Below are 25898 nucleotides of genomic sequence, written 5' to 3' on the forward strand. Positions count from 1 at the left end.
AACGTTAATAAAATATTTTAAATTAACATACTTTGAAATTATATCAGGCTATGTAAGCTAAATGTACAAAAATATATATATTAAACAAATATCCTAAAGTATAATCTTTTCGAAAGTACTAATATTACTGTCCCCACTACAACGTAAATACATGTAATTTTGTCCTTGAAACATATAAATGAAGCACTTTCGAAGTCCATTCATTCCTATGGGACTGTGGGACTGTGTTTCAGAGGAGTGCCTATATGGCCGTCGAGTGGGTTTTACAGCCTCTCATTGGCCAATACATAGCATCAGCGATCCATGGTTTATATACATCAATTGGCTGCATCGCGCTGAGCTCACTTCCGTGTATTCTTTATTCGACGGACGCATGCTTCCGTCTCCATTTTCATAAAGTCAAGGCGCCGCGACAGAAGCACCTATCCGCAGTTGTCAGTAGCCGTGCGCTATAGCAGCGAGTGCTCTACATGCGAAGAAGTGGAAATTAAACTGGACTATTTCTCCTTCTGTTTATTATTTTTTTCTATCCACTCAACGCTTGATTTTTAATTGCACATTTTGCATTACGAACTGATTTTAAACTCAAAAATGGAGAATCAAGAAAGCGAGTATCTCCCGGAGCTTCTCGCGGAGAAGGACAGTATGGATGTCTCGTTTACGCACGCTATGAAACTTTTATCTACAGGTAAAAACACATTTTATTAGCAAATGTCCTGCCTCGAGTAAAATGATTTATATTTTAGCCATTGCGTTAAGATATATATTATTATTATTTTAAATTGTGCGTTTTGACCGACGCACCTTGACTAGACGGGACTGCTAACGTGGGTCTGCAAACAGACTCTTTCTTTTCATGGTCTGTGCTACGACCCGTCATCCCACTGCACTTACAGGGTGACACGGTCTAGACACGGTGTAACAACCCGGTTGAATGATAAACGCTATATTTCACGGTATCGAGTGTGTGGATTTCCATGCGCACATGGTAACCTATCCGAAGTCTCGCCCTATCGCATGCTCAAAGATTCATCTCTATTTCCACAGTGGTCTTTCTGTGCCCTCAAACCAGAGAGACCGTGGTGGGACGTTCTGGCGTCTTTGTGTGGCAGATAACTCCCTTATTGTGTGGTCGTTGCCCACAGCAAACAAGCACAAAATACCACGATTTCTGCCCCCTCGGCAGGTGGTCCAGAAACCTTTTGTATTTCTAATGTGGGTGATTGCACAGAGAGAAACAATTCATAATTGCATGTCGCTTTAAAACGTTTTTATAAATCGCATATATTACCCTTTGTGATGGTTTATTTTGAGTAGCCTACTATTGAAGCAAAATGTGTGTGTGGCGAGACGAGCACGTTTTCTGACTCATGGTTCGACTAGCAAACAAGGGCTGATTTATTGAAGTTTAAGAGAAAACAATAAACATTTCAAATATTTCTGGAATGTATTTTAAATTTGCCAAATGCATTTTAAAAATGCATAAACACATTTTAATACGTGAAGTACATCTGTAAATGTATTTGTAATTATATATATATTTTTTTTACAACTGGGTCAGTTTGATACAGTGGAACTGTGTGACGATAGCAGTGTAACAATTAAGCAGTTTGTCTGCCTAAACACGGTGGAAGTTATTCGGTCAGTTTCGAGATGCTACCATTTGTGGGTTTATTTCTTATTTTTTTTTGGGGGGGGGCTGGTTTCACGAACACATTTTAAGACTAGTCCTGGACCCAAATGGCAGGCTCAGTGGGGATTCTCCATGGAAATAACGGTTACTCTGTCCGGGAAACGGGCCCTTTCAGTTCAGTCAAATGTGTAAAATATTATAGCTAAACTCTATTTTGAAAGGCTGAAATCCGGAGAAGCACAGCAATGAGTGGTTGCTGAAACGTGGTGTTCCAGCTGGACACTTTTTTTCCATGGGGAAATTCGTTTTTCCCTCTGTCCTTTCCACCCATGTGTTTTGCGTTATAATCCAGACCTCCTGGAATGGAAATCTAGTGTAGTACCGTAACCTACCACTTGGTGGAGGTAGTTTATAGATTGTTTAGCCTTATGACCTTATCAAGACCCTCTGGTGGCTGTCAGCACCTTTTTGAGTTCACAGATGAAGGAATGATGGTTCATTGTTGCTTGAGAAGTGTCTTGGTTTATTGTCTCGTAAAATACTGTATACTCAAAACATACTGTATACTCCGTTTCAGGTGGGTTGCCACCAGGTCTATCAGTGAGTCACAATGCAAAATTATATATAATCTTCTGTATATCTCACTTTGTCCCCCATAGAACTTTTGTCCAGTACTGCTAATAATTACCATTGTAAAACGTCTTCTCGTTATAGTGTTAGATAGTGGCTAGCCTGTTAGATTTTTTTTACAATTATTTTACTAGGCAAGTCAGTTAAGAACAAATTCTTATTTTCAATGACTGCCTAGGAACAGTGGGTTAACTGCCTGTTCAGGGGCAGAACAACAGGTTTGTACCTTGTCAGCTTGGGGATTTGAACTTGCAACCTTTCGGTATAAGGTTGCCTGTTAGATAATGGCAAGCCTGTTAGATAATGGCTAGCCTGTTAGATAATGGCTAGCCTGTTAGATAATGGCTAGCCTGTTAGATAATGGCTAGCCTGTTAGATAATGGCTAGCCTGTTAGATAATGGCTAGCCTGTTAGATAATGGCTAGCCTGTTAGATAATGGCTAGCCTGTTAGATAATGGCTAGCCTGTTAGATAATGGCTAGCCTTTGAGTGCCTTTAGGCTACTGTAGTGGGACAATGCAACGTGTCACTGGCTGGTCAAAGGATAGTATAGAACAATATACATTCCTAGTGCCTTTGAGTGGTACAGTACGTGTGTGGCAGGTCCATGAAGTTTAGATTAGTACAGCGAACCTCTGGCTCCCGGCTGTTAGTGTAGTTGACACGTTTGCGCGTGGCATACTGAGACGCTGTCATGACTTGAGGCTCTTTCACGTGTATGACTTCTAACGGTAGCAGCATCGTTATAACATAGTAAGATTTCGTGCTTTGAATCGGGTTTGAATTCTCCCTTGTAGAAATCGAGAGAATCCAGAAAGGTGAACCCAAGAAGGAAGGAGGAGATGCGTATCTGGACCTTTTCACCGTCAAGAATATCAAACTGAAGGAACGTGTGCTCATACCCGTCAAACAGTATCCGAGGGTAAGCCTTCCACCTCTCTTGTCTCCTGACCTTTATCAGCTGCAGGTGCCTTGGAGTATGCAAGCTCTCAGCCATGCTCTAGGGGGGGGGGGGGGACTCCAAATCAAACGGTGTTTGCCACGTGAGACGAGTATAAATGTAGACATTACCCGGGAAACGCTTATTTACCAGCCCTTATCCAACAGCTCTTAAATTTTTTTTTTTTTTAAGAGTTAAGAAACTGCATTGTTGGGTTAAGGCCTTGTAAGGAAGTGTTTCAGCGGGAGGTAACACATGTCACAGTTAAATGTTTCTCCCTGAGGGACAATGATCAGCGTTTTTTTTAATTTTTTATAGATTTCCTCCACCCTCATTATTTAGTGGTACTAAACCTCTGTTTCCATGGTGATTACATGGCTTGCGGACGCTTTACAGTGTGACCACTGTGTGTGTCCACAACCCTTCCACCAGTCTGGCGGCTTGCACAATTGTTTCCGTTTTATAGTTGCTTCATGTTTCAAATACTTTGATTGTCTTAATTCCTTACACCTAGTGAAGGTCTTCCAAGTATGTTGTATTGGAAAAGGTCATATGACCCACTCTGAAACCCTGCTTTACGCAACAGGTACAGAACACACAGCCTCTTTTCAACACTCTCTAGAAGCCTTATTCAGTGACCCATCCGCTGCAATGTGCTGACGTGGAATCAATTTGGGAAAACTGATTTGAAGATTTGAAGAAAGTCATCAAACTGAGGGAATTTAGTCTTTGTTTTTCAGCCGAGTTTTTACTATAAAATCCAATGACGTGAAATGTTTTGATGTCATGCTAGTTAACAACCAAATGTGTGTAAAAAAAATGTTTGAAACATTTGTTAATGACGTCTGTTCCCAGTGGGCTGTGGAAATCGCATTGTTTGGTTATGATTCTTTTGCTGGTGTCCTGTAATGTTTAAACAGGTTTCATTTGTTGGCTGACCTGGTCTTGTTTGTTCTGTCTCAAGTACCATACCAGCACCTCAGACTTCTGAAGCCATATGCTTCTCCACATGCTGTTACACGAGGAATCATGTTCTGTAGTCTAAAGCTCTTCTTGTTTGTCCTGTTTCCAGTTCAACTTTGTGGGGAAGATTCTTGGCCCTCAGGGCAACACAATCAAACGCCTTCAGGAAGAGACTGGGGCCAAGATCTCTGTACTTGGCAAAGGCTCCATGAGGGACAAAGCCAAGGTGAGAGAGCTAATATGTATACTTCACACCTGCTATCTACCTGTTACACACACACACACGTTATCCACCTGTTACGCGCACAGCGGAGGGAGGGAGTATGGCCACAGCTGTCGTACAGCACAGGGAGGGAGGGAGTCTGGCCACAGCTGTCGTACAGCACAGGGAGGGAGGGAGTCTGGCCACAGCTGTCGTACAGCACATGGAGGGAGGGAGTCTGGCCACAGCTGTCGTACAGCACATGGAGGGAGGGAGTCTGGCCACAGCTGTCGTACAGCACATGGAGGGAGGGAGTCTGGCCACAGCTGTCGTACAGCACATGGAGGGAGGGAGTCTGGCCACAGCTGTCGTACAGCACAGGGAGGGAGGGAGTCTGGCCACAGCTGTCGTACAGCACAGGGAGGGAGGGAGTCTGGCCACAGCTGTCGTACAGCACATGGAGGGAGGGAGTCTGGCCACAGCTGTCGTACAGCACATGGAGGGAGGGAGTCTGGCCACAGCTGTCGTACAGCACATGGAGGGAGGGAGTCTGGCCACAGCTGTCGTACAGCACAGGGAGGGAGGGAGTCTGGCCACAGCTGTCGTACAGCACAGGGAGGGAGGGAGTCTGGCCACAGCTGTCGTACAGCACAGGGAGGGAGGGAGTCTGGCCACAGCTGTCGTACAGCACAGGGAGGGAGGGAGTCTGGCCACAGCTGTCGTACAGCACAGGGAGGGAGGGAGTCTGGCCACAGCTGTCGTACAGCACAGGGAGGGAGGGAGTCTGGCCACAGCTGTCGTACAGCACAGGGAGGGAGGGAGTCTGGCCACAGCTGTCCTATAGAGGGAATGTTAGTTGCACCTGCCTAGCCCTGAAAGTGAGGGTAGATGTATCTCACCTGGTTAACACCTTTTTTTTTAAAGGTTATGAACTGTCCATGGTCACCTGATAAAGGCCATGTTGTCTAAAAGACTGTGTCATAGGTTACATAGACCCGGACCGAGGTGGCTTGTGTTCCTCAACGAGCTCTGAAACTGTGTGTTTACAGGAGGAGGGTCTGAGGAAAGGTGGCGAGGCCAAGTACGCACACCTGTCTATGGAGCTGCATGTCTTCATCGAGGTGTTTGCCCCCGTGCCCGAGGCTTACCTACGTATGGCGCACGCCATGGAGGAAGTCAAGAAGTTCCTGTTTCCTGTGAGTGGATTCAACTCTTAAGTGTGGTGGTTCTCTGTAAGCTGCTGTTTTTGTTTGTCACCTTTTCACTTCCTTGTTCCGACCCTGCAGTACACTCTTACATAAATAAAGGTGCGAGTTGAAACCAAATGATGGCGTTGAGAGCGATGCCACAGGGAACCATTTTTAGGCCCCTCCGAAGAACCATAAATGGGATGTTTCTTTTTGAAGAATCATAAAATGTTTATATATATATATATATATATATATATATATATATATATATATATATATAATAGCCCTGCTGTAGGGTTTTTAGTCTTATTTGCATATTTCCCAGTGTGCCTTTGGAGTGAATTTGAGGTACCAGCCTTGACTGTGTTCGCTAGTGACACGTGTTTGTAGAATTCATTCATTTTTAGTCTTGGTGCTTCACCAAATGAGATCCTAAGTGAATGTTATTAAACTGGCATTCTTTAAGATGTACTGTATCATCTCATAAGGCCCTCTTCTTTTTTTTGATGGTGTAGTTTTACCCTAATACAGTGGCATAAAACTGAGTTTTACAGGCCACATCAAACTACATGTCCCATGATGCTGGCTTTCAGTGCTCTGATTCCGGTTGGAATCCAGCCACACTGGGGATATTTAAACATTTAGACTTCATTCGCCCGCATTCAGAATGAATGCCGGGATTCAAATCAAATGTTATTTGTCACATACACATGGTTAGCAGATGTTAATGCGAGTGTAGCGAAGTGCTTGTGCTTCTAGTTCCGACAATGCAGTAATAACCAACAAGTAATCTAGCTAACGATTCAAAAACTACTGCCTTATAGACACAAGTGTAAGGGGATAAAGAATATGTACATAAAGATATGAGTGATGGTACAGAGCGGCATAGGCAAGAGGCAGTAGATGGTATAGAGTAGAGTATATACATAAACAAAGTGGCTAGTGATACATGTATTACATAAAGATGCAGTAGATGGTATTGAGTGCAGTATATACATATGAGATGAGTACGTAAACAAAGTGGCTAGTGATACATGTATTACATAAAGATGTAGTAGATGATATAGAGTACAGTATATACGTATACATATGAGATGAATAATGTAGGGTATATAGACAGTACAGTATATACGTATGAGATGAGTACGTAAACAAAGTGGCTAGTGATACATGTATTACATAAAGATGCAGTAGATGATATAGAGTACAGTATATACGTATACTGTATTAGGAAGACTAATGTATGAAACTACCTAAACCATATCCTCTGGAACAAACGTTTCAGAATGATTTCGAAAAATGTGTTGTTATTTATATTTGAGTAGCACACGATGAATTTAGCAATCAATTTCCATGCAAAAAAATAAATACATATTGAAACAAATAATTCCAAATATCTACCTGCAATAGATAATGCTGGGAAATATAATAATGCTGAGTTTTGGTTTAGTTTGACCACTGGTTATCAACATCAACACTGGAGTGTTTTTATACCACTGAGTGTTAACTGAATTCACACTTTGTCTGGCAAGAATTTTCGAAGGAACCTTTAAGAGCTGAAGTACCATTTTAAGAACCGTTAATTTTTAAGTGTACCCTGTCCCGGTTGTGATCCGTTGAGGACACTAGCTAGTATTTTGTATTAGGAAACTGCAGATTACTTTTCAGGACACATTTTTTTTTTTGTGATCATGGTATTGATTGGTCTGTTTGAACGATGCACCACATCAGTAGATGGACTAGCCGACGGCGCCTGTTTACATGGAATTAACCGTTTGGCTAAGGCAGCGAGCCTAATAAGCAATCAGCTTAGGAGCAATTCGGGGACTTTCACAGTGCCAACAGGGTGGCACCCATATGGCTCTAAATGTCTGTTAGCCTCCTGCGTTAAGACGAGGACGACGAGGCGGGAGGTGCTGACCCCAGACACTCATCTAACTGCCGTGGTATACTGTGGCATTGGAAAAACCAGTAGGTGAACCGCTTCACCATATGCCGGCATGAGCTGAATTCTTGAAAAGGGAGTGTAATTGTCCACTGAGCAGTGTGAAGCTGCGCTGCCTACGTCCACTTTTCTACCCTGGGGCCTATAGAGTGTGCAGGTTTTTGTTCCAGCTCAGCATGAACACAAGTCCGTGTCTTCAGCCATAGTGTTGTCCATCCCTGTCCTGTGGAGGGGGGTGGGGGACGACGACTCGGGACCTAGGGCGAGATTGTTGGGCGAATGGAAAAATGTGGAGTCAGGCGCTGGACACAGATATGAGTAATAATCTGAAATGTACTCAAAATATAAGTAATGTTCCAACAAGGAAAAACACAATATTTCAGAGCACAAATGAACTAAACCGCATGACAAACAATAACGCATAAAACAGAGAAGGAAGCCCGAGGGTTAAATAAGGAACATTTAATTAATAGAATGGAAACCAGGTGTGTGTGTAAATAAGACAAAACATAACGAAAATGAAACCTGGATCGGTGGTGACTAGAAAGCCGGTGACTTCGAACGCCGCCCGAACAAGGAAAGGGACCAACTTCGGCAGAAGTCGTGACGCCTAGAGAATGTGCAGGCGTTTGTTCTGACGTGCACCAATACTAAAGAGAAATGTTATTGGTGCACGTCCTAAGTTTTGTATATTATTGAGCAAAGGTTTTTCGTATAGAGGTTGTGAAAGATCTGTACCTGAGGGAAACCTATCTGTTTCTGAGGAGACCTCGAGCTACAGCATTACTAGGGTCCCCAGCTCAACTCTGGTGGCCCATTCCTGGAGCATTGGGGACTGAAGCATTGGGGACTTGGGACTGGAGCAGTGGGGACTTGGGGAGTGGGGACTTGAGCATTGGGGACTTGGGACTGGAGCATTGGGGACTTGGGACTGGAGCATTGGGGACTTGGGGACTGGAGCATTGGGGAGTTGGGGACTGGAGCATTGGGGACTTGGGGAGTGGGGACTGGAGCATTGGGGACTTGGGACTGGAGCATTGGGGACTGGAGCATTGGGGACTTGGGACCGGAGCATTGGGGACTTGGGGAGTGGGGACTGGAGCATTGGGGACTTGGGACTGGAGCATTGGGGACTTGGGGACTGGAGCATTGGGGACTTGGGACCGGAGCATTGGGGACTTGAGCATTGGGGACTTGGGACTGGAGCATTGGGGACTGGAGCATTGGGGACTTGGGACCGGAGCATTGGGGACTTGGGGAGTGGGGACTGGAGCATTGGGGACTTGGGGACTGGAGCATTGGGGACTTGGGACTGGAGCATTGGGGACTTGGGACTGGAGCATTGGGGACTTGGGGACTGGAGCATTGGGGACTGGAGCATTGGGGACTTGGGGACTGGAGCATTGGGGACTTGGGGACTGGAGCATTGGGGACTTGGGGACTGGAGCATTGGGGACTTGGGGACTGGAGCATTGGGGACTTGGGGACTGGAGCATTGGGGACTGGAGCATTGGGGACTTGGGACTGGAGCATTGGGGACTGGGGACTGGAGCATTGGGGACTGGAGCATTGGGGACTGGAGCATTGGGGACTTGGGACCGGAGCATTGGGGAGTGGGGACTGGAGCATTGGGGACTTGGGGACTGGAGCATTGGGGACTTGGGACTGGAGCATTGGGGACTGGAGCATTGGGGACTTGGGGACTGGAGCATTGGGGACTTGGGACTGGAGCATTGGGGACTTGGGGACTGGAGCATTGGGGACTTGGGGACTGGAGCATTGGGGACTTGGGGACTGGAGCATTGGGGACTGGAGCATTGGGCTGCCATGTGGTCTCTGATGCGTTGGAGGGATGCAAAGTTTGGTCAATTTAATAAAACACTCTGGTTTGACTGAATTCTGTTACTGTATCTGTTTTTACAGAGAATGTTTTATTAGATTTTAAAATTGATCAATGGAGCCATTGATCATGGAGCCATTGATCATAGAGTTGTATGATTCATAGAGTTGTATGATTCATAGAGTTGTATGAGCCATAGAGTTGTATGAGCCATAGAGTTGTATGAGCCATAGAGTTGTATGAGCCATTGATCATAGAGTTGTATGATTCATAGAGTTGTATGAGCCATTGAGCATAGAGTTGTATGATTCATAGAGTTGAGCATTGATCATAGAGTTGTATGATTCGTTAATTGTTTTTTGTTTGACGTACATTCTAAAGTGACATATTTGAGAACTTGTAATTCTGTTACCGTGAAATTATTCTAATTGCTATACTAGCCACTCCCTCATGTCTGGTTGTTAACGGCAACAATGGCTGACTGTAAAATACTATTGAGGTTGTGCACTGCAACATGCCACACCATCTCGCTAGCTGTGCTGCCACACTTCCATTTATTATGGAGCCACGTTAGGTGATGCCTCGGTATATCTACTCTTTCTGGGGTTTATTATGGAGCCACGTTAGGTGATGCCTCGGTATATCTACTCTTTCTGGGGTCCGGTAATATTAAGGCAATTTATAATTATTTTTTAACATGACATTCATAACCGATTTCACAACACACTTAGTGTGACGCACCTTTTTAAACGAGGACCCACTGTATGCAGTATTTCCATAAACTGTTGTGGTGGGTTACCTACAGTACTATATAATCGGCAGGACTTGTTTGGTCATTGCTAGTCTAGCTATGACGTAACTGCAGAACTTAATTTCCCTGGAAAGACTACGCATGAATCATGGAGGTTAGACAAGTTAGTGCACTACTTTAGACCAGAGCCCTATGGAACCCTATTCCCTATATAGTGCACTACTTTAGACCAGAGCCCTATGGAACCCTGTTCCCTATATAGTGCACTACTTTTGACCAGAGCCCTATGGAACCTATATAGTGCACTACTTTTGACCAGAGCCCTATGGAACCCTATTCCCTATATAGTGCACTACTTTAGACCAGAGCCCTATGGAACCCTGTTCCCTATATAGTCTACTACTTTTGACCCGAGCTCTATGGAGAATAGGGTGCCATTTGGGACAGACCACTGAATATTTCCTTTTGGCTGTCGGGATCACTAGAGGAGAGTCAGGCTCTCAAAAAGCACCCTATTCCCTATTAAATAGTGCACTACTTTAACCCAGGGGCCCCTGCATGGGAACAGATTTATGAAAAGCATTGATGGGGGGGGTCGTCGTCATCATCATGGCTGTATCACATCCGGCTGTGAGTCCCATAGGCTGGCATACAATTGGCCCAGTGTTGTCCGGGTTTGGCCATGATAGGCCATCATTGTAAAATAAGAATTTGTTCTTTAACTGACTTGCCTAGTTTACTTAAAGAAATAAAAGAGAAATAATTTCTCCAGTCCCTTTGTGGGTACAGACTGTTTGTTGCTGGTTGTGAATGGTTCTCTACTGCAGGAGTCTGTCATTATGTATCTGTCGGGTCCAACCTCTCTACTAAACTGAGGAAGATTTACCATTAGGGTACGTGCACTAGGTATTTTACCTGCTTGCATAAGTAAAGACTAGGGAGACACGCACACACACTGTTTTAAGGGCTTTTTGAGACCGGCTCTCATTGCCTTGCTCTTATAGTCATTAGTAGAATGCTTTGTGGCTCGGTATACTTGTCACGACTTCCCCCGAAGTCGCTCCCTCTCCTTGTTCGTTCGGCGGTCGACGTCACCGGCCTTCTAACCATCGCCGATCCACTTTTCATTTTCCATTTGTTTTGTCTTTGTCTTACATACCTAGTTTCAATTCCCCAATTACTTGTTCATTATGTAACCTTCTGTCCCTCCATGTTTGTTTGAGTAATTTGTTTATTGTATTGCGGTCCGTATTTGTGGCCTTGTATTATTTTATTGTTATATATTTGAGTAAAATTGCTTTCATTGCTCATATCTGCTGTCCTGCGCCTGACTCATCTCACCAGCTACACACAGACACATTACAATACTGAACACGGGGCCGTGGGGTGAGACAGGGAAGCAGCTTGAGCCCCACCCTCCTTCTATATATATATATATATATATGTATGTAAAGTGTTGGTCCCATGTTTCATGAGCTGAAATAAAAGATCCCAGAAATGTTCTGTACACACACGGCGTATTCTCTCATTTTCTGCACGCAATTGTTTTCCTCCCTGTTAGTGAGCATTTGATCCTTTTGTCAAGATAATCTGTCCACCTGACAGGTGTGGCATATCAACGTGTATCTAGAAGCTGATTTTAACATGGTCATTACACAGGAGCACCTTGTCATGCAACACAATGTCACAGATATCTCAAGTTTTGAGGGAGTTGGCATGGTGACTGTTGCCAGCTCTGGTCGGAAATTTACATACACGTAGGTTGGAGTCATTTAAAACTCGTTTTTCAACTAGTCCACAAATTTCTTGTTAAACAAACTATATAGTTTTGTCAAGTCTGTGGACATCTACTTTGTGCATGACACAAGTAATTTTTCCAACAATTGTTTACAGACAGATTATTTCACTTATAATTCACTGTATCACAATTCCAGTGGGTCAGAAGTTTACATACGGTAAGTTGTCTGCCTTTAAACAGCTTGGAAAATTCCAGACAATGATGCCATGGCTTTAGAAGCTTCTGATAGGCTAATTGACAATTTGAGGCAATTGGATGTGTACCTGTGGATGTATTTCAAGGCCGACCTTCAACCCGACCTCAGTGCCTTTTTGCTTGACATCATGGGGAAATCAAAAGAAATCAGCCAAGACCTGTAGACCGCCACAAGTCTGGTTCATCCTTTGGAACAATTTCCAAATGCCTGAAGGTACCTCCTTCTTTTTTACAAACAAGAGTACGCAAGGATAAACACCAAAGGACCACGCAGCCGTAATACCGCTCAGGAAGGAGATGTGTTCTGTCTCCTAGAGATAAACGTACTTTGGTGTGAAAAGTGCAAATCAATCCCAGAACAACAGCAAAGGACCTTGTGAAGATGATGGAGGAAACAGGTACAAAAGTATCTATATCCACAGTAAAACGAGTCCTACATCGACAACCTGAAAGGCAACTCAGCAAAGAAGAAGCCACTGCTCCAAAACCGCTATAAAAAAGCCAGACTACAGTTTGCAACTGCACATGGGGACAAAGATCGTACTTTTTGGAGCAATGTCCTCTGATCCGATGAAACAAAAATCGAACTATTTGGCCATAATGACCATTATGTTTGGATGAAAAACGGGGATGCTTGCATGTCTAAGAACACCATCCCAACCATGAAGCGCGGGGGTGGCAGCATCATGTTGTGGGGTGCTTTGCTGCAGGAGGGACTGGTGCACTTCACAAAATAGATGGCATCATGAGGAAGAAACATTAGGTGGATATATTGAAGCAACATCTCAAGACATCAGTCAGGAATTTAAAGCTTGGCCGCAAATGAATTTTCCAAATGGACATTGACCCCAAGCATACTTCCAAAGTTGTGGCCAAATGGCTTAAGGACAACAAAGTCAAGGTATTGGAGTGGCCATCACAAAGCCCTGACCTCAATCCTATAGAACATTTGTGGGCATAACTGAAAAAGCGTGTGCGAGCAAGGAGGCCTACAAACCTAGCTCAGTTACATGAGCTCTGTCACGAGGAATCAGCCAAAATTCACCCAACTTATTGTGGGAAGCTCGTGGAAGGCTTCCTGAAACCCAAGTTAAACTCAATTAGTATTTGGTAGCATTTCCTTTAAACTGTTTATGTAAACTTCTGGCCCACTGGGAATGTGATGAAAGAAATAAAAGCTGATTTTCTACTATTATTCTGACATTTCACATTAAAATAAAGTGGTGATCCTAACTGACCTAAAACAGGGAAATTTTACCAGGATTAAATATCAGGAATTGTGAAACGAAGTTTTTTTAAAAATATATTTGCTGACGTGTATGTAAACTTGCGTCTTCAACTATGTTAATTTCTGTACCATAATCCAAACATTTTAGAGAAGTTGGCAGTACATCCAACTGTCCTCGCAACTCGCAGACCACGTGTAACCGCGCCAGCCCAGGACCTCCACATCCTGCTTCTTCAGCTGTGCGATCGTCTTAGACCAGCATCCAAGACGGCTGATGAAACTGATGCGTATTTCTTTCTGTAATAGAGCCCTTTTGTGGGGAAGCACTCATTCTGATTGGCTGTGCCTTGCTCCCCACTGGGTGGGCCTATGCCCTCCCAGGCCCACCCATGGCTGTGCCCCTAACAAGTTATTTGAAATCCATAGATTAGGGTCTAATGAATTGATTTCCTTATGAACTAACTTGCATTTTATATTTGTTCAGTATAATGACCTTTTTCCTTCCTTCCCGATCCTCCCATCTTTACTACCAACCCTCATCCTTTTTGTTTGTCCTCTCTCTTTCTCTCAGGATATGATGGATGACATCTGTCAGGAACAGTTCATGGAGATGGGTTATTTGAACGGGGGCCAGGAGCATGGGCCAGGGGTCCCACGAGGCAGAGGAGGACCACCGGGCCCAAGGAGCCGAGGAGGGCCTCCGGGACAACCAGGGGCACCCAGGTAATTAATCAAGGTGGCTGATGAGAAGTTATTGTCTGGTCTGTTCAAATAACACTTAATCCTCTGTCTTGTTCCTCTTTTCTGTCTGCATTATCTTCGCCCCCCTGTTTCTCTGTCTGCATTATCTTCGCCCTCTGTGTCCTTTTTTCTCTCTCGCTTGCTCGCTCTGTCTCTTCCTCATCTTTCCAGGGGTAGGGGTATGCCCCAACGTGGAGGTACCACCAGGGGAGGTCCAGCCAGAGGCGGGGTAGCGAGGGGGGCACCAGCAGGAAGAGGAACCCCTGCCAGAGGGGCAACAGCACCCCGAGCCAGACTCACTGCCCCTGGTGGGCCTCCAAGAACCCTTCCTCCCCCCCACCAACACGCCCCAGCACCGGAACAATATGAGGAATACGTAAGTTAAAATAACTTTATTATTCCGTGACATTTTAACATAAAAAAATAAAATAAAATCTTAATCATCCTCGTAGATGTTTAATATTATCGAGCTGATTTGAGTTTTTATGTTAAAGTGATTCAGAGAACATGTAGGGTCAAACCGGCATCGTGTAACGCTCTGAAGCCTGTAATTAACAATTTAACAGTCCAATCTGGTTATTTATTTAACCTTTTCATTTATCCCGGTTAGTTCTATATTTCACCGGGGAGATCAGATCTAGGTCAAGACAGCAGTAGTAGCTGGAGCCGACTAGTGATGTGTTATTGGAGAGAGTAACAGCGTTGCTAGGGTCTACCTTATCATAAGACATCTGTACAAAGGCCGTTTTAATTACATTTTTAAGAACTACCCCTGGTTTATAATTGGATTCACCTTTTATTTTATTGGGTTTTTTGGTTGGCGACGGGCCCTCCTGGGTTTAGGGTTGGCGACGGGGGCCCTCCTGGGTTTAGGGTTGGCGACGGGGGCCCTCCTGGGTTTAGGGTTGGCGACGGGGGCCCTCCTGGGTTTAGGGTTGGCGACGGGGGCCCTCCTGGGTTTAGGGTTGGCGACGGGGGCCCTCCTGGGTTTAGGGTTGGCGACGGGGGCCCTCCTGGGTTTAGGGTTGGCGACGGGGGCCCTCCTGGGTTTAGGGTTGGCGACGGGGGCCCTCCTGGGTTTAGGGTTGGCGACGGGGGCCCTCCTGGGTTTAGGGTTGGCGACGGGGGCCCTCCTGGGTTTAGGGTTGGCGACGGGTGCTCATTGCAGCAGTTAATGAAAGAGCTTCCTTTTTTGCCAACTTATTTACAGTCTAGATCTCACACATCAACTGGTGAATGAAATTCACTTCACAAGCTTAGGATGACCTCTCTCTCTCTGCTCCTACTTCTGACCCCCACCCTATTCTCCCTCTCTCTTCTCCCTTTCTCTCGCTCTCTCCCCTTCTCACTAGGCCTATGATGAGAGCTACACTGAGCCAGCGTACGAGTCATACGACAGCTACTACAGTCAGCCACAGGCGTGAGTCTCCCATCTATTGGCATCAAACCACACACACACCACGCATTGGCTGTCACATCCTTGCTCTTCACGGTTACACACACCACGCATTGGCTGTCACATCCTTGCTCTTCACGGTTACACACACCACGCATTGGCTGTCACATCCTTGCTCTTCACGGTTACACACACCACGCATTGGCTGTCACATCCTTGCTCTTCACGGTTACACACACCACGCATTGGCTGTCACATCCTTGCTCTCCACGGTTACACACACACATACACCACGCCATCTCCACAGTTACACCCTACTTACTAACTGGAGTCTCACGTAATGGAGAGTGTTGGGACTGAAATAGTTCTGAATTCATAAGGAGAAACTTTCCCTTGTTTTTTTTGGTTAGTTGAGCTAACCTTCGCTATGTTTGAAATCGGATTACATCAGTTATTAAGGCTAAATATTTTTTCTTTGTTATATATTTATTATCTATTAAGTGAGGGCATATTTTATTAATGGAATGTATATTGAACATGACTGCTGGTAGGCTTGGTTTGATGGCTAGGTAGGTTTTTCTGGTAGGCTTGGTTTGATTGGCTAGGTAGGTTTTTCTGGTAGGCTTGGTTTGATGGCTAGGTAGGTTTTTCTGGTAGGCTTGGTTTGATGGCTAGGTAGGTTTTTCTGGTAGGCTTGGTTTGATGGCTAGGTAGGTTTTTCTGGTAGGCTTGGTTTGATGGCTAGGTAGGTTTTTCTGGTAGGCTTGGTTTGATGGCTTGGTTTGATGGCTAGGTAGGTTTTTCTGGTAGGCTTGGTTTGATGGCTAGGTAGGTTTTTCTGGTAGGCTTGGTTTGATTGGCTAGGTAGGTTTTTCTGGTAGGCTTGGTTTGATTGGCTAGGTAGGTTTTTCTGGTAGGCTTGGTTTGATTGGCTAGGTAGGTTTTTCTGGTAGGCTTGGTTTGATTGGCTAGGTAGGTTTTTCTGGTAGGCTTGGTTTGATTGGCTAGGTAGGTTTTTCTGGTAGGCTTGGTTTGATTGGCTAGGTAGGTTTTTCTGGTAGGCTTGGTTTGATTGGCTAGGTAGGTTTTTCTGGTAGGCTTGGTTTGATTGGCTAGGTAGGTTTTTCTGGTAGGCTTGGTTTGATTGGCTAGGTAGGTTTTTCTGGTAGGCTTGGTTTGATTGGCTAGGTAGGTTTTTCTGGTAGGCTTGGTTTGATTGGCTAGGTAGGTTTTTCTGGTAGGCTTGGTTTGATTGGCTAGGTATGTGTTCAGTTACAGTTCATATAAGGGAATCAGTCAACTTACATTCATTAGGCCCTAATCTATGGATGGGTTGTCCTGGGAGGGCATAGGTCCACCCACGTTTTCCCCCACAAAAGAGCTTTATTACAGACAAAAATACTCCTTAGTTTCATCAGCTGTACAGGTGGCTGGTCTCCGACGATCCCTCAGGCGGAGAAGCCGGATGTGGAGGTCCTGGCGTGGCGTGGTTACATGTGGCCTGCAGTTGTAAGGCCAGTTGGACGTACTGCCAAATTCTCTAAAACGACATTGGAGGCGGCTTGTAGTAGAGAAAAGAACATTCAATTCTATGGCAATAGCTCTGCTGCACATTCCTGCAATCAGCGTGCCAATTGCACGCTCCCTCAACTTGAACGATCTGTGGCATTGTGGTGTGACAACTGCACATTTTAGTGGCCTTTTTATTGTCCCAAGGACAAGGTGCACCTGTGTAATGATCATGCGGTTTATTCAGCTTGTTGATATGTCACACCTGTCAGGTGGATGGATTATCTTGGCAAAGGAGAAATGCTCTCTAAAATGGATATGAACTAATTGGTACACAACAATTGAGAGAATTAAGTTTTTTGTGCAAATGGAACATTTCTGGGATATTTTGTTTCAGCTCATGAACCATTGGACCAACACTTTACATGTTGCGTTTATATATTTTTCTCATTATATATTCGTCTTTTATCAGACGCTCTTATCCAGAGCGACTTACAGTAGTGAGTGCAGACATTTCCGTACTTGGTTAGCTTGTTCTGCTTCTAATTTGAAATGTTCTTTCTCCTCTGTTCTGCTCTTAGAGAGCCAGAGTACTACGACTACGGACACGGAGAAACACAGGAAGCATACGAAGCCTATGGTAAGACGTCAATAGTCCACTCTCAAGCCAAACCTCTCGTCCCAGCGCTCACCCTTTTATGGGATATCATCTTACTGTCTTAATTATTGGTTCTGTAATTGGTAAATCACATGAATAATGCTGATGGCAATGTGCCTCGCAATACATCCTTGTTGAAATGCTTGGGAAACAGAATTCTGAGTTTCAAATGGAAAATTGTGTTGGTTAGAGATTTCTACTTGTCTCACAAGCTCATTTTGTAATGACATTTTACGTTTGTCTGATCTGTTCTGTCCGTCTCTGTCGTGTGTGTTTCACCCTTCTAGCCCAGGACGACTGGAACGGGACCCAGAGAGGGGCGCCGGGGGGTAAGGCCCCTACTGCCAGAGCGACTAAGGGCCCTTACCGAGAACACCCCTATAGACAATACTGAACTCATCACCGTGCCAACGCCTAGCGACCAACGCTACCACCGTTAACGCGTTGCCCGACAACCAACCATCAACCTGTCTACCACGGCAGCTCTTGCTCTAAGCAACCCTCGACAAAAGTAATTGTCCGTTTTTTGTTTTTGGTTTGGAATTTTCTACACTGGACTTTTATGAGCCGAAAATCAGGATCATAACTGATCGAAGCTGATTTGATATTTAATTCAGACCGTAAAACAATTTTTTTTTTTTGGGGGGGGGGGTTTGAAGTTTTAGTTGATTTCTGGTTTTTTCTCTGACCCTGTCTCCCTCTTGGCTTTTCTTTTGCACTGTTGACCTTTTTAATATTTGGATTTAAACTCACTTCTAGTGGAGTTAGACGACTTATCCACATGTTGTCGTCTTTAAAGGGACATTTCCAAAACGCTCTACTTCATATTCATTATCTCCAGGTCAACATCAACATATGTCAACACGGTACGTTTCTACGTTTATGTAGTTTAAAAAAAATAACTGTTTCCGATGACGACATCGGTGTGCAACTAATTGGTTGATGTTATCTTCTTATTTTCACAAGTATTAATGTTGGTTCTGGAGATGATGAATATGAAGTAGAATTATTATTAATCATTATTTTGTTTAAAACTATTACTTTGAGGGACAGTTGCAGATTCCCATTTAGGCTACATTTCAAAGATTTTTATTTTATTTTTTTAAATATAGCAAAGTAAAAGAAACAAACACTGTTTCAATTATGTAATATAGACCAAACAAAAAACGCCAAAGGTCAAAGGAAACAGGAAAAACAAACAAATGTTAATGGAATTTGATTTAGTAATCCCATTTGTTTTAAATAGTTTTTAATTAAAAGTTGTCAATGTAGACTTTTTTTTTTTTTTATATACTGACATTTTCTCATTGTACATTTAGAGTTTTGAAATATAGGCCTGATTATCCCCTGTTGAGATGGACTGTTCTCACATACTACTTTTTAATTTTTTTTAAATTAAAGTTGGTTCAACAGTAAGTTCATTTTTATTATGTCTCTACAGTCTGTCTTTTCTTTTTTTTTTATAAGTAGGATACGGCCTTAGATCGGCCTCATGTCATGATAAATAATATCACGTGTCAGTACAGGATCTTATTGGTTGAATCTGATTCTATAAAACTGCATGTAAAAACGATGCAATGAAGGATTGGGACAAAAATCTACACATGAAAGGGAGATCCTGCAGCTTTTCAATCTGATCTCTTGTACTTTAAATCATCCAAATTGCACATCCACTATTCTGCCACTGGTATTAATTAAAATGCATTATGCTCTATGTGTAAGACTTGCCCAAATAGGTAACTACAAAATCTGTCCAAAAGATGTTTTTGCAGAAATTTGTCAATAAAGACTAGTTTGTTTTTTTATGAAACTTCCCGTAACTTGGTTTATTTCTATTTCCTGTCCAAGTCAAATTTTGAAATGTCATTTTTAAATAGCATTTAACAGCCTGGCAGCTAGTTGGAGGTGTTTTTTTTTTTCTTGTTATTACTCTTCAAAAACACATTTTTAAAATTTTTAAATGAATTGTATTGTAGTCTGAGGACGTTAACGTATACTAAATGATGTCTTGATTTGATTTGATTTATTTATTATTTAAAAACAGCACGACTTATTCTTTCTCTCTCTTTCTATACTTTTTTTTAAAAAGGAGCCAGAGGTAAAACCTGTAAAATAACCTGGATAGCTTCCTAATGTGTTTTAAAGCTCTAAAGCATTGAGTGCCTTGGGTATGTATAACGACTTTTTCAATCCATCTTACCTGTGGTCGTAGAACAACTTTAATGAGAAATGCATTGCTAGACTCTTTGTTAGTAAATTGAACTGAACTCCGACCATTTTGAAGTCTTTTAGGTTTCAGGGTTGACCTCTATGTTCATGTCATGTGTTAGTGGCCGACGCGGTGGCTTCTTTAGGAAAAGAGAGTAATGGCGGTGCAATGGAGAGGTTGGTTTAAACCGTAATCGTTCCACTATAAAGGTACCCCCTAAATGAGTCATTTTTGATAGTGTGTTTTACACTGAATTAAACTGCTAGTAAATGCGTGCAATTTTAGTAAAAGAAGAATTCTAGTCATGCAAAATTAAAACGACCAAAAGTACGGAAAAAAATGTAGCTTCAAATATTATTGCAGTTGTAAGATTTAAATTTACTAAAAATAACATTGCTGTGTACTTTACAAAATACCCTATAATCAATTTTTTATTAGTTTTTATTAATGCTAAAATGAAAATCTGCAAAGCCGAAACTCTTAATATCTTCTGAATCAGTTGAGCTCGTGCTACTTTTTTGTTTCTGCAACGTAATAAACGTTGCATATTACTGTAATGGTGAACATGTTACGACTACTTGTAGAAAGTAATGGACAAAAAGCCTGAGTTGCACAACTACTCTAGACTTTGCATGATTTTTTAAATTTTTTTAATTTTAAACTGAACTATCCACTAGTGTTTTTTTCATTGGTTATTGATTTAATATCTCTTCCATCAGGTCCAGCTATTAATCAGTGAAGAACCAATCAGAGGTCGGCTTACTGGCGAGATGAAACCATGCGTACCTCAGGTAGGAATTTTGTATTTTTTGCTTAAGGGGGTTTCGCAACCATGTTTGCCTAGGCCAATATTCATAAACCATCAGAGTAGAATTGCTGATCTAAGATCAGTTGTACCTTTTAAAAACATAAATGTGATTTGGATGTGGACCTGATCCTAGATCAGTACTCCTACTCTTAGACACTTCATGACTACAGGCCCAGATGTACTGGAAATCCACATTCTAGGACTGGGTGGCTGATAAACCATTTGTCAAGTTACTACTTATGTAGAACCATACACACGGGCCAGAACCATACACACGGGACAGAACCATACACACGGGACAGAACCATACACACGGGTTGTGGGTCGCGGCAGGACGGTAACCGTGGAGCCCCCTGTTGTGGGTCGCGGCAGGACGGTAACCGTGGAGCCCCCTGTTGTGGGTCGCGGCAGGACGGTAACCGTGGAGCCCCCGGTTGTGGGTCGCGACAGGACGGTAACCGTGGAGCCCCCGGTTGTGGGTCGCGGCAGGACGGTAACCGTGGAGCCCCCGGTTGTGGGTCGCGGCAGGACGGTAACCGTGGAGCCCCCGGTTGTGGGTCGCGGCAGGACGGTAACCGTGGAGCCCCCGTTGTGGGTCGCGGCAGGACGGTAACCGTGGAGCCCCCGGTTGTGGGTCGCGGCAGGACGGTAACCGTGGAGCCCCCGGTTGTGGGTCGCGGCAGGACGGTAACCGTGGAGCCCCCGGTTGTGGGTCGCGGCAGGACGGTAACCGTGGAGCCCCCGGTTGTGGGTCGCGGCAGGACGGTAACCGTGGAGCCCCCGGTTGTGGGTCGCGGCAGGACGGTAACCGTGGAGCCCCCGGTTGTGGGTCGCGGCAGGACGGTAACCGTGGAGCCCCCGGTTGTGGGTCGCGGCAGGACGGTAACCGTGGAGCCCCCGGTTGTGGGTCGCGGCAGGACGGTAACCGTGGAGCCCCCGGTTGTGGGTCGCGGCAGGACGGTAACCGTGGAGCCCCCGGTTGTGGGTCGCGGCAGGACGGTAACCGTGGAGCCCCCGGTTGTGGGTCGCGGCAGGACGGTAACCGTGGAGCCCCCCGGTTGTGGGTCGCGGCAGGACGGTAACCGTGGAGCCCCCGGTTGTGGGTCGCGGCAGGACGGTAACCGTGGAGCCCCCGGTTGTGGGTCGCGGCAGGACGGTAACCGTGGAGCCCCCGGTTGTGGGTCGCGGCAGGACGGTAACCGTGGAGCCCCCGGTTGTGGGTCGCGGCAGGACGGTAACCGTGGAGCCCCGGTTGTGGGTCGCGGCAGGACGGTAACCGTGGAGCCCCCGGTTGTGGGTCGCGGCAGGACGGTAACCGTGGAGCCCCCGGTTGTGGGTCGCGGCAGGACGGTAACCGTGGAGCCCCCGGTTGTGGGTCGCGGCAGGACGGTAACCGTGGAGCCCCCGGTTGTGGGTCGCGGCAGGACGGTAACCGTGGAGCCCCCGGTTGTGGGTCGCGGCAGGACGGTAACCGTGGAGCCCCCGGTTGTGGGTCGCGGCAGGACGGTAACCGTGGAGCCCCCGGTTGTGGGTCGCGGCAGGACGGTAACCGTGGAGCCCCCGGTTGTGGGTCGCGGCAGGACGGTAACCGTGGAGCCCCCGGTTGTGGGTCGCGGCAGGACGTAACCGTGGAGCCCCCGGTTGTGGGTCGCGGCAGGACGGTAACCGTGGAGCCCCCGGTTGTGGGTCGCGGCAGGACGGTAACCGTGGAGCCCCCGGTTGTGGGTCGCGGCAGGACGGTAACCGTGGAGCCCCCGGTTGTGGGTCGCGGCAGGACGGTAACCGTGGAGCCCCCGGTTGTGGGTCGCGGCAGGACGGTAACCGTGGAGCCCCAGGTTGTGGGTCGCGACAGGATTGTAACCGTGGAGCCCCGGAGGGCCGCGGCAGGACGTTAACCGTGGAGCCCCCGGTTTTGGGTCGTGTCAGGACTGTAACAGTGGAGCCCCGGAGGGCCGCGGCAGGACGTTAACCGTGGAGCCCCCAGTTTTGGGTCGCGGCAGGACGGTAACCGTGGAGCCCCCGGGGATGGGACGCGACAGGACGGTAACCGTGGAGCCCCGGAGGGTCATGGCAGGACAGGAACCCTGGAGCCCCCGGGGGTGGGTCGCGGCAGGACGGTAACCGTGGAGCCCCCGGGGGTGGGTCGCGACAGGACTGTAACCGTGGAGCCCCGGAGGGTCATGGCAGGACAGGAACCCTGGAGCCCCCGGGGGTGGGTCGCGGCAGGATTGTAACCGTGGAGCCCCGGAGGGTCGCGGCAGGACGTTAACCGTGGAGCCCCCAGTTTTGGGTCGCGGCAGGACGGTAACCGTGGAGCCCCCGGGGATGGGACGCGACAGGACGGTAACCATGGAGCGCCGGAGGGTCGCGGCAGGACGGTAAACTGTGGAGCCCCCTGTTGTGGGTCGCGACAGGACGGTAACCGTGGAGCGCCGCGGCAGGACGGTAACCGTGGAGCGCCGGAGGGTCGCGGCAGGACGGTAACCGTGGAGCTCCCGGAGGGTCACTGCAGGACGGTAACCGGGGAGCCCCCGGTTTTGGGTCGCTGCAGGACTTTAACCGTGGAGCCCCCGGGGATGGGACGCGACAGGACGGTAACCGTGGAGCGCCGGAGGGTCGCGGCAGGATGGTAACTGTGGAGCCCCCGGTTTTGGGTCGTGTCAGGAGTTTAACAGTGGAGCCCCGGAGGGTCGCGGCAGGACGTTAACCGTGGAGCCCCCAGTTTTGGGTCGCGGCAGGACGGTAACCGTGGAGCTCCCGGAGGGTCGCGGCAGGACGGTAACCGTGGAGCCCCCGGTTTTGGGTCGCTGCAGGACGTCAACCGTGGAGCCCCCGGGGATGGGACGCGACAGGGCGGTAACCGTGGAGCCCCCGGGGGTGGGTCGCGGCAGGACGGTAACCGTGGAGCCCCGGGGGGTCATGGCAGGACGGGAACCCTGGAGCCCCCGGTTGTGGGTCGCGACAGGACGGTAACCGTGGAGCCCCGGAGGGTCGTGGCAGGACGGGAACCCTGGAGCCCCCAGTTGATTGTGAAATAGAACCTGCAGGAAGTGAAGGGCTACTAGGTGATGATAACATCAGAGCTGATGTTGAGAAGCTAGTTTTTTTGGGGGGGTGGACATTTTAAATTAGCTCTACTTCAGTCCTTCCCAGTACAGCCAGGTAGATGGTTGTTTGGGGAGGAGTGACCACCCATCCTCCTGGCGAGACACAAGCTTTCCTTCCAGCCCTGATCCAATGCTCATTTATACTGTCAATAAAGATCCTGGTCAGCTAGTAGTCTAAAACTTGAGCGGAGGGAATGTTGAATATATCACATTGAAATTATAAATGAAGGTTTAGGACAGCAGCTTATTTCCCTATAGTTATGTGTATTACTGATGTATTTTGGAGCTAACTCCTTCCTCAAAGTGTGTTGAATATACCAATGCAGATTGGTTTGGGTTCTCCTTCCTCAAGGCGTGTTGAATATACCAATGCAGATTGGTTTGGGTTCTCCTTCCTCAAAGTGTGTTGAATATACCAATGCAGATTGGTTTGGGTTCTCCTTCCTCAAGGCATGTTGAATATACCAATGCAGATTGGTTTGGGTTCTCCTTCCTCAAGGCATGTTGAATATACCAATGCAGATTGGTTTGGGTTCTCCTTCCTCAAGGCATGTTGAATATACCAATGCAGATTGGTTCTTGTAAAAATGAATGCTAAGGTGATTGGTTGTGTTTTCTGTGTTCCCCCTCTGCAGTGAGGTGGTGTAGCAAGGTCCTACAGGTCCTACAGGACCGAGTCCCGTCACAGTGAAGGGCCGACCCAGTGGAGAGCACCAATCCTGGGAGAGGGCAGGCTGCCAAGAGGACCAGAGAACAGAAGCAGCCTACTAGGGAGCGAGAAGGGTGCCTTGGCACCGGTGGAACAAGAGGGGTGGATTCTAGCTACAGTCTCTGTATGAGGGGGAAAATAGTCTGGCTCAAATGACAGGAATGTGGACTATGACACTATGACACTAGGTGTGAGACTATGACACTATGACACTAGGTGTGAGACTATGACACTATGACACTAGGTGTGAGACTATGACACTAGGTGTGAGACTATGACACTAGGTGTGAGACTATGACACTAGGTGTGAGACTATGACACTAGGTGTGAGACTATGACACTAGGTGTGAGACTATGACACTAGGTGTGAGACTATGACACTAGGTGTGAGACTATGACACTAGGTGTGAGACTATGACACTAGGTGTGAGACTATGACACTAGGTGTGAGACTATGACACTAGGTGTGAGACTATGACACTAGGTGTGAGACTATGACACTAGGTGTGAGACTATGACACTAGGTGTGAGACTATGACACTAGGTGTGAGACTATGACACTAGGTGTGAGACTATGACACTAGGTGACACTAGGTGTGAGACTATGACACTAGGTGTGAGACTATGACACTAGGTGTGAGACTATGACACTAGGTGTGAGACTATGACACTAGGTGTGAGACTATGACACTAGGTGTGAGACTATGACACTAGGTGTGAGACTATGACACTAGGTGTGAGACTATGACACTAGGTGTGAGACTATGACACTAGGTGTGAGACTATGACACTAGGTGTGAGACTATGACACTAGGTGTGAGACTATGACACTAGGTGTGAGACTATGACACTAGGTGTGAGACTATGACACTAGGTGTGAGACTATGACACTAGGTGTGAGACTATGACACTAGGTGTGAGACTATGACACTAGGTGTGAGACTATGACACTAGGTGTGAGACTATGACACTAGGTGTGAGACTATGACACTAGGTGTGAGACTATGACACTAGGTGTGAGACTATGACACTAGGTGTGAGACTATGACACTAGGTGTGAGACTAGGTTGACTATGACACTAGGTGTGAGACTATGACACTAGGTGTGAGACTATGACACTAGGTGTGAGACTATGACACTAGGTGTGAGACTATGACACTAGGTGTGAGACTATGACACTAGGTGTGAGACTATGACACTAGGTGTGAGACTATGACACTAGCTGTGAGACTATGACACTAGCTGTGAGACTATGACACTAGCTGTGAGACTATGACACTAGTTGTGAGACTATGACACTAGTTGTGAGACTATGACACTAGCTGTGAGACTATGACACTAGCTGTGAGACTATGACACTTGCTGTGAGACTATGACACTTGCTGTGAGACTATGACACTAGGTGTGAGACTGAGACTATGACACTAGGTGTGAGACTGTGACAC

The 25898-nt window shown here is 46.3% G+C and overlaps 1 protein-coding gene across 4 annotated transcripts; it reads left to right on the plus strand.

Annotated features, from left to right (window-relative positions):
• Positions 1-336: 336 nt before the first annotated feature.
• On the plus strand, positions 337-25506 carry khdrbs1b (KH domain containing, RNA binding, signal transduction associated 1b). 4 transcript variants are annotated; one of them, XR_004203832.1, is made up of 12 exons: positions 337-688; positions 3061-3185; positions 4276-4392; positions 5418-5564; positions 13887-14038; positions 14228-14432; positions 15409-15476; positions 17543-17601; positions 17907-18130; positions 20548-20619; positions 24379-25036; positions 25067-25506. XR_004203832.1 is itself a non-coding variant. In XM_031795035.1 (9 exons), the coding sequence occupies exons 1-9, from the start codon at positions 592-594 to the stop codon at positions 18011-18013; spliced, it is 1077 nt and encodes a 358-aa protein (XP_031650895.1). In that variant the 5' UTR covers positions 337-591; the 3' UTR covers positions 18014-19439. The 4 variants fall into 4 exon arrangements, 1 of the variants encoding a protein (XP_031650895.1); XR_004203833.1 differs by having other exon boundaries at positions 24379-25016; positions 25047-25506; XR_004203831.1 differs by having other exon boundaries at positions 24379-25506.
• The last annotated feature ends 392 nt before the right edge of the window (positions 25507-25898 follow it).

Source organism: Oncorhynchus kisutch, linkage group LG17 (assembly GCF_002021735.2).
Source record: "Oncorhynchus kisutch isolate 150728-3 linkage group LG17, Okis_V2, whole genome shotgun sequence".
Classification (NCBI taxonomy): domain Eukaryota; kingdom Metazoa; phylum Chordata; class Actinopteri; order Salmoniformes; family Salmonidae; genus Oncorhynchus; species Oncorhynchus kisutch.

Excerpts from the sequence above, each read along its gene's own strand:
- khdrbs1b (XM_031795035.1), top strand. The coding sequence starts at position 592 with ATGGAGAATCAAGAAAGCGAGTATCTCCCGGAGCTTCTCGCGGAGAAG. Across the intron at positions 5,565-13,886 it reads TCAAGAAGTTCCTGTTTCCT|GATATGATGGATGACATCTG; the intron begins GTGAGTGGATTC and ends TCTTTCTCTCAG. Across the intron at positions 17,602-17,906 it reads GGAAGCATACGAAGCCTATG|CCCAGGACGACTGGAACGGG; the intron begins GTAAGACGTCAA and ends TCACCCTTCTAG.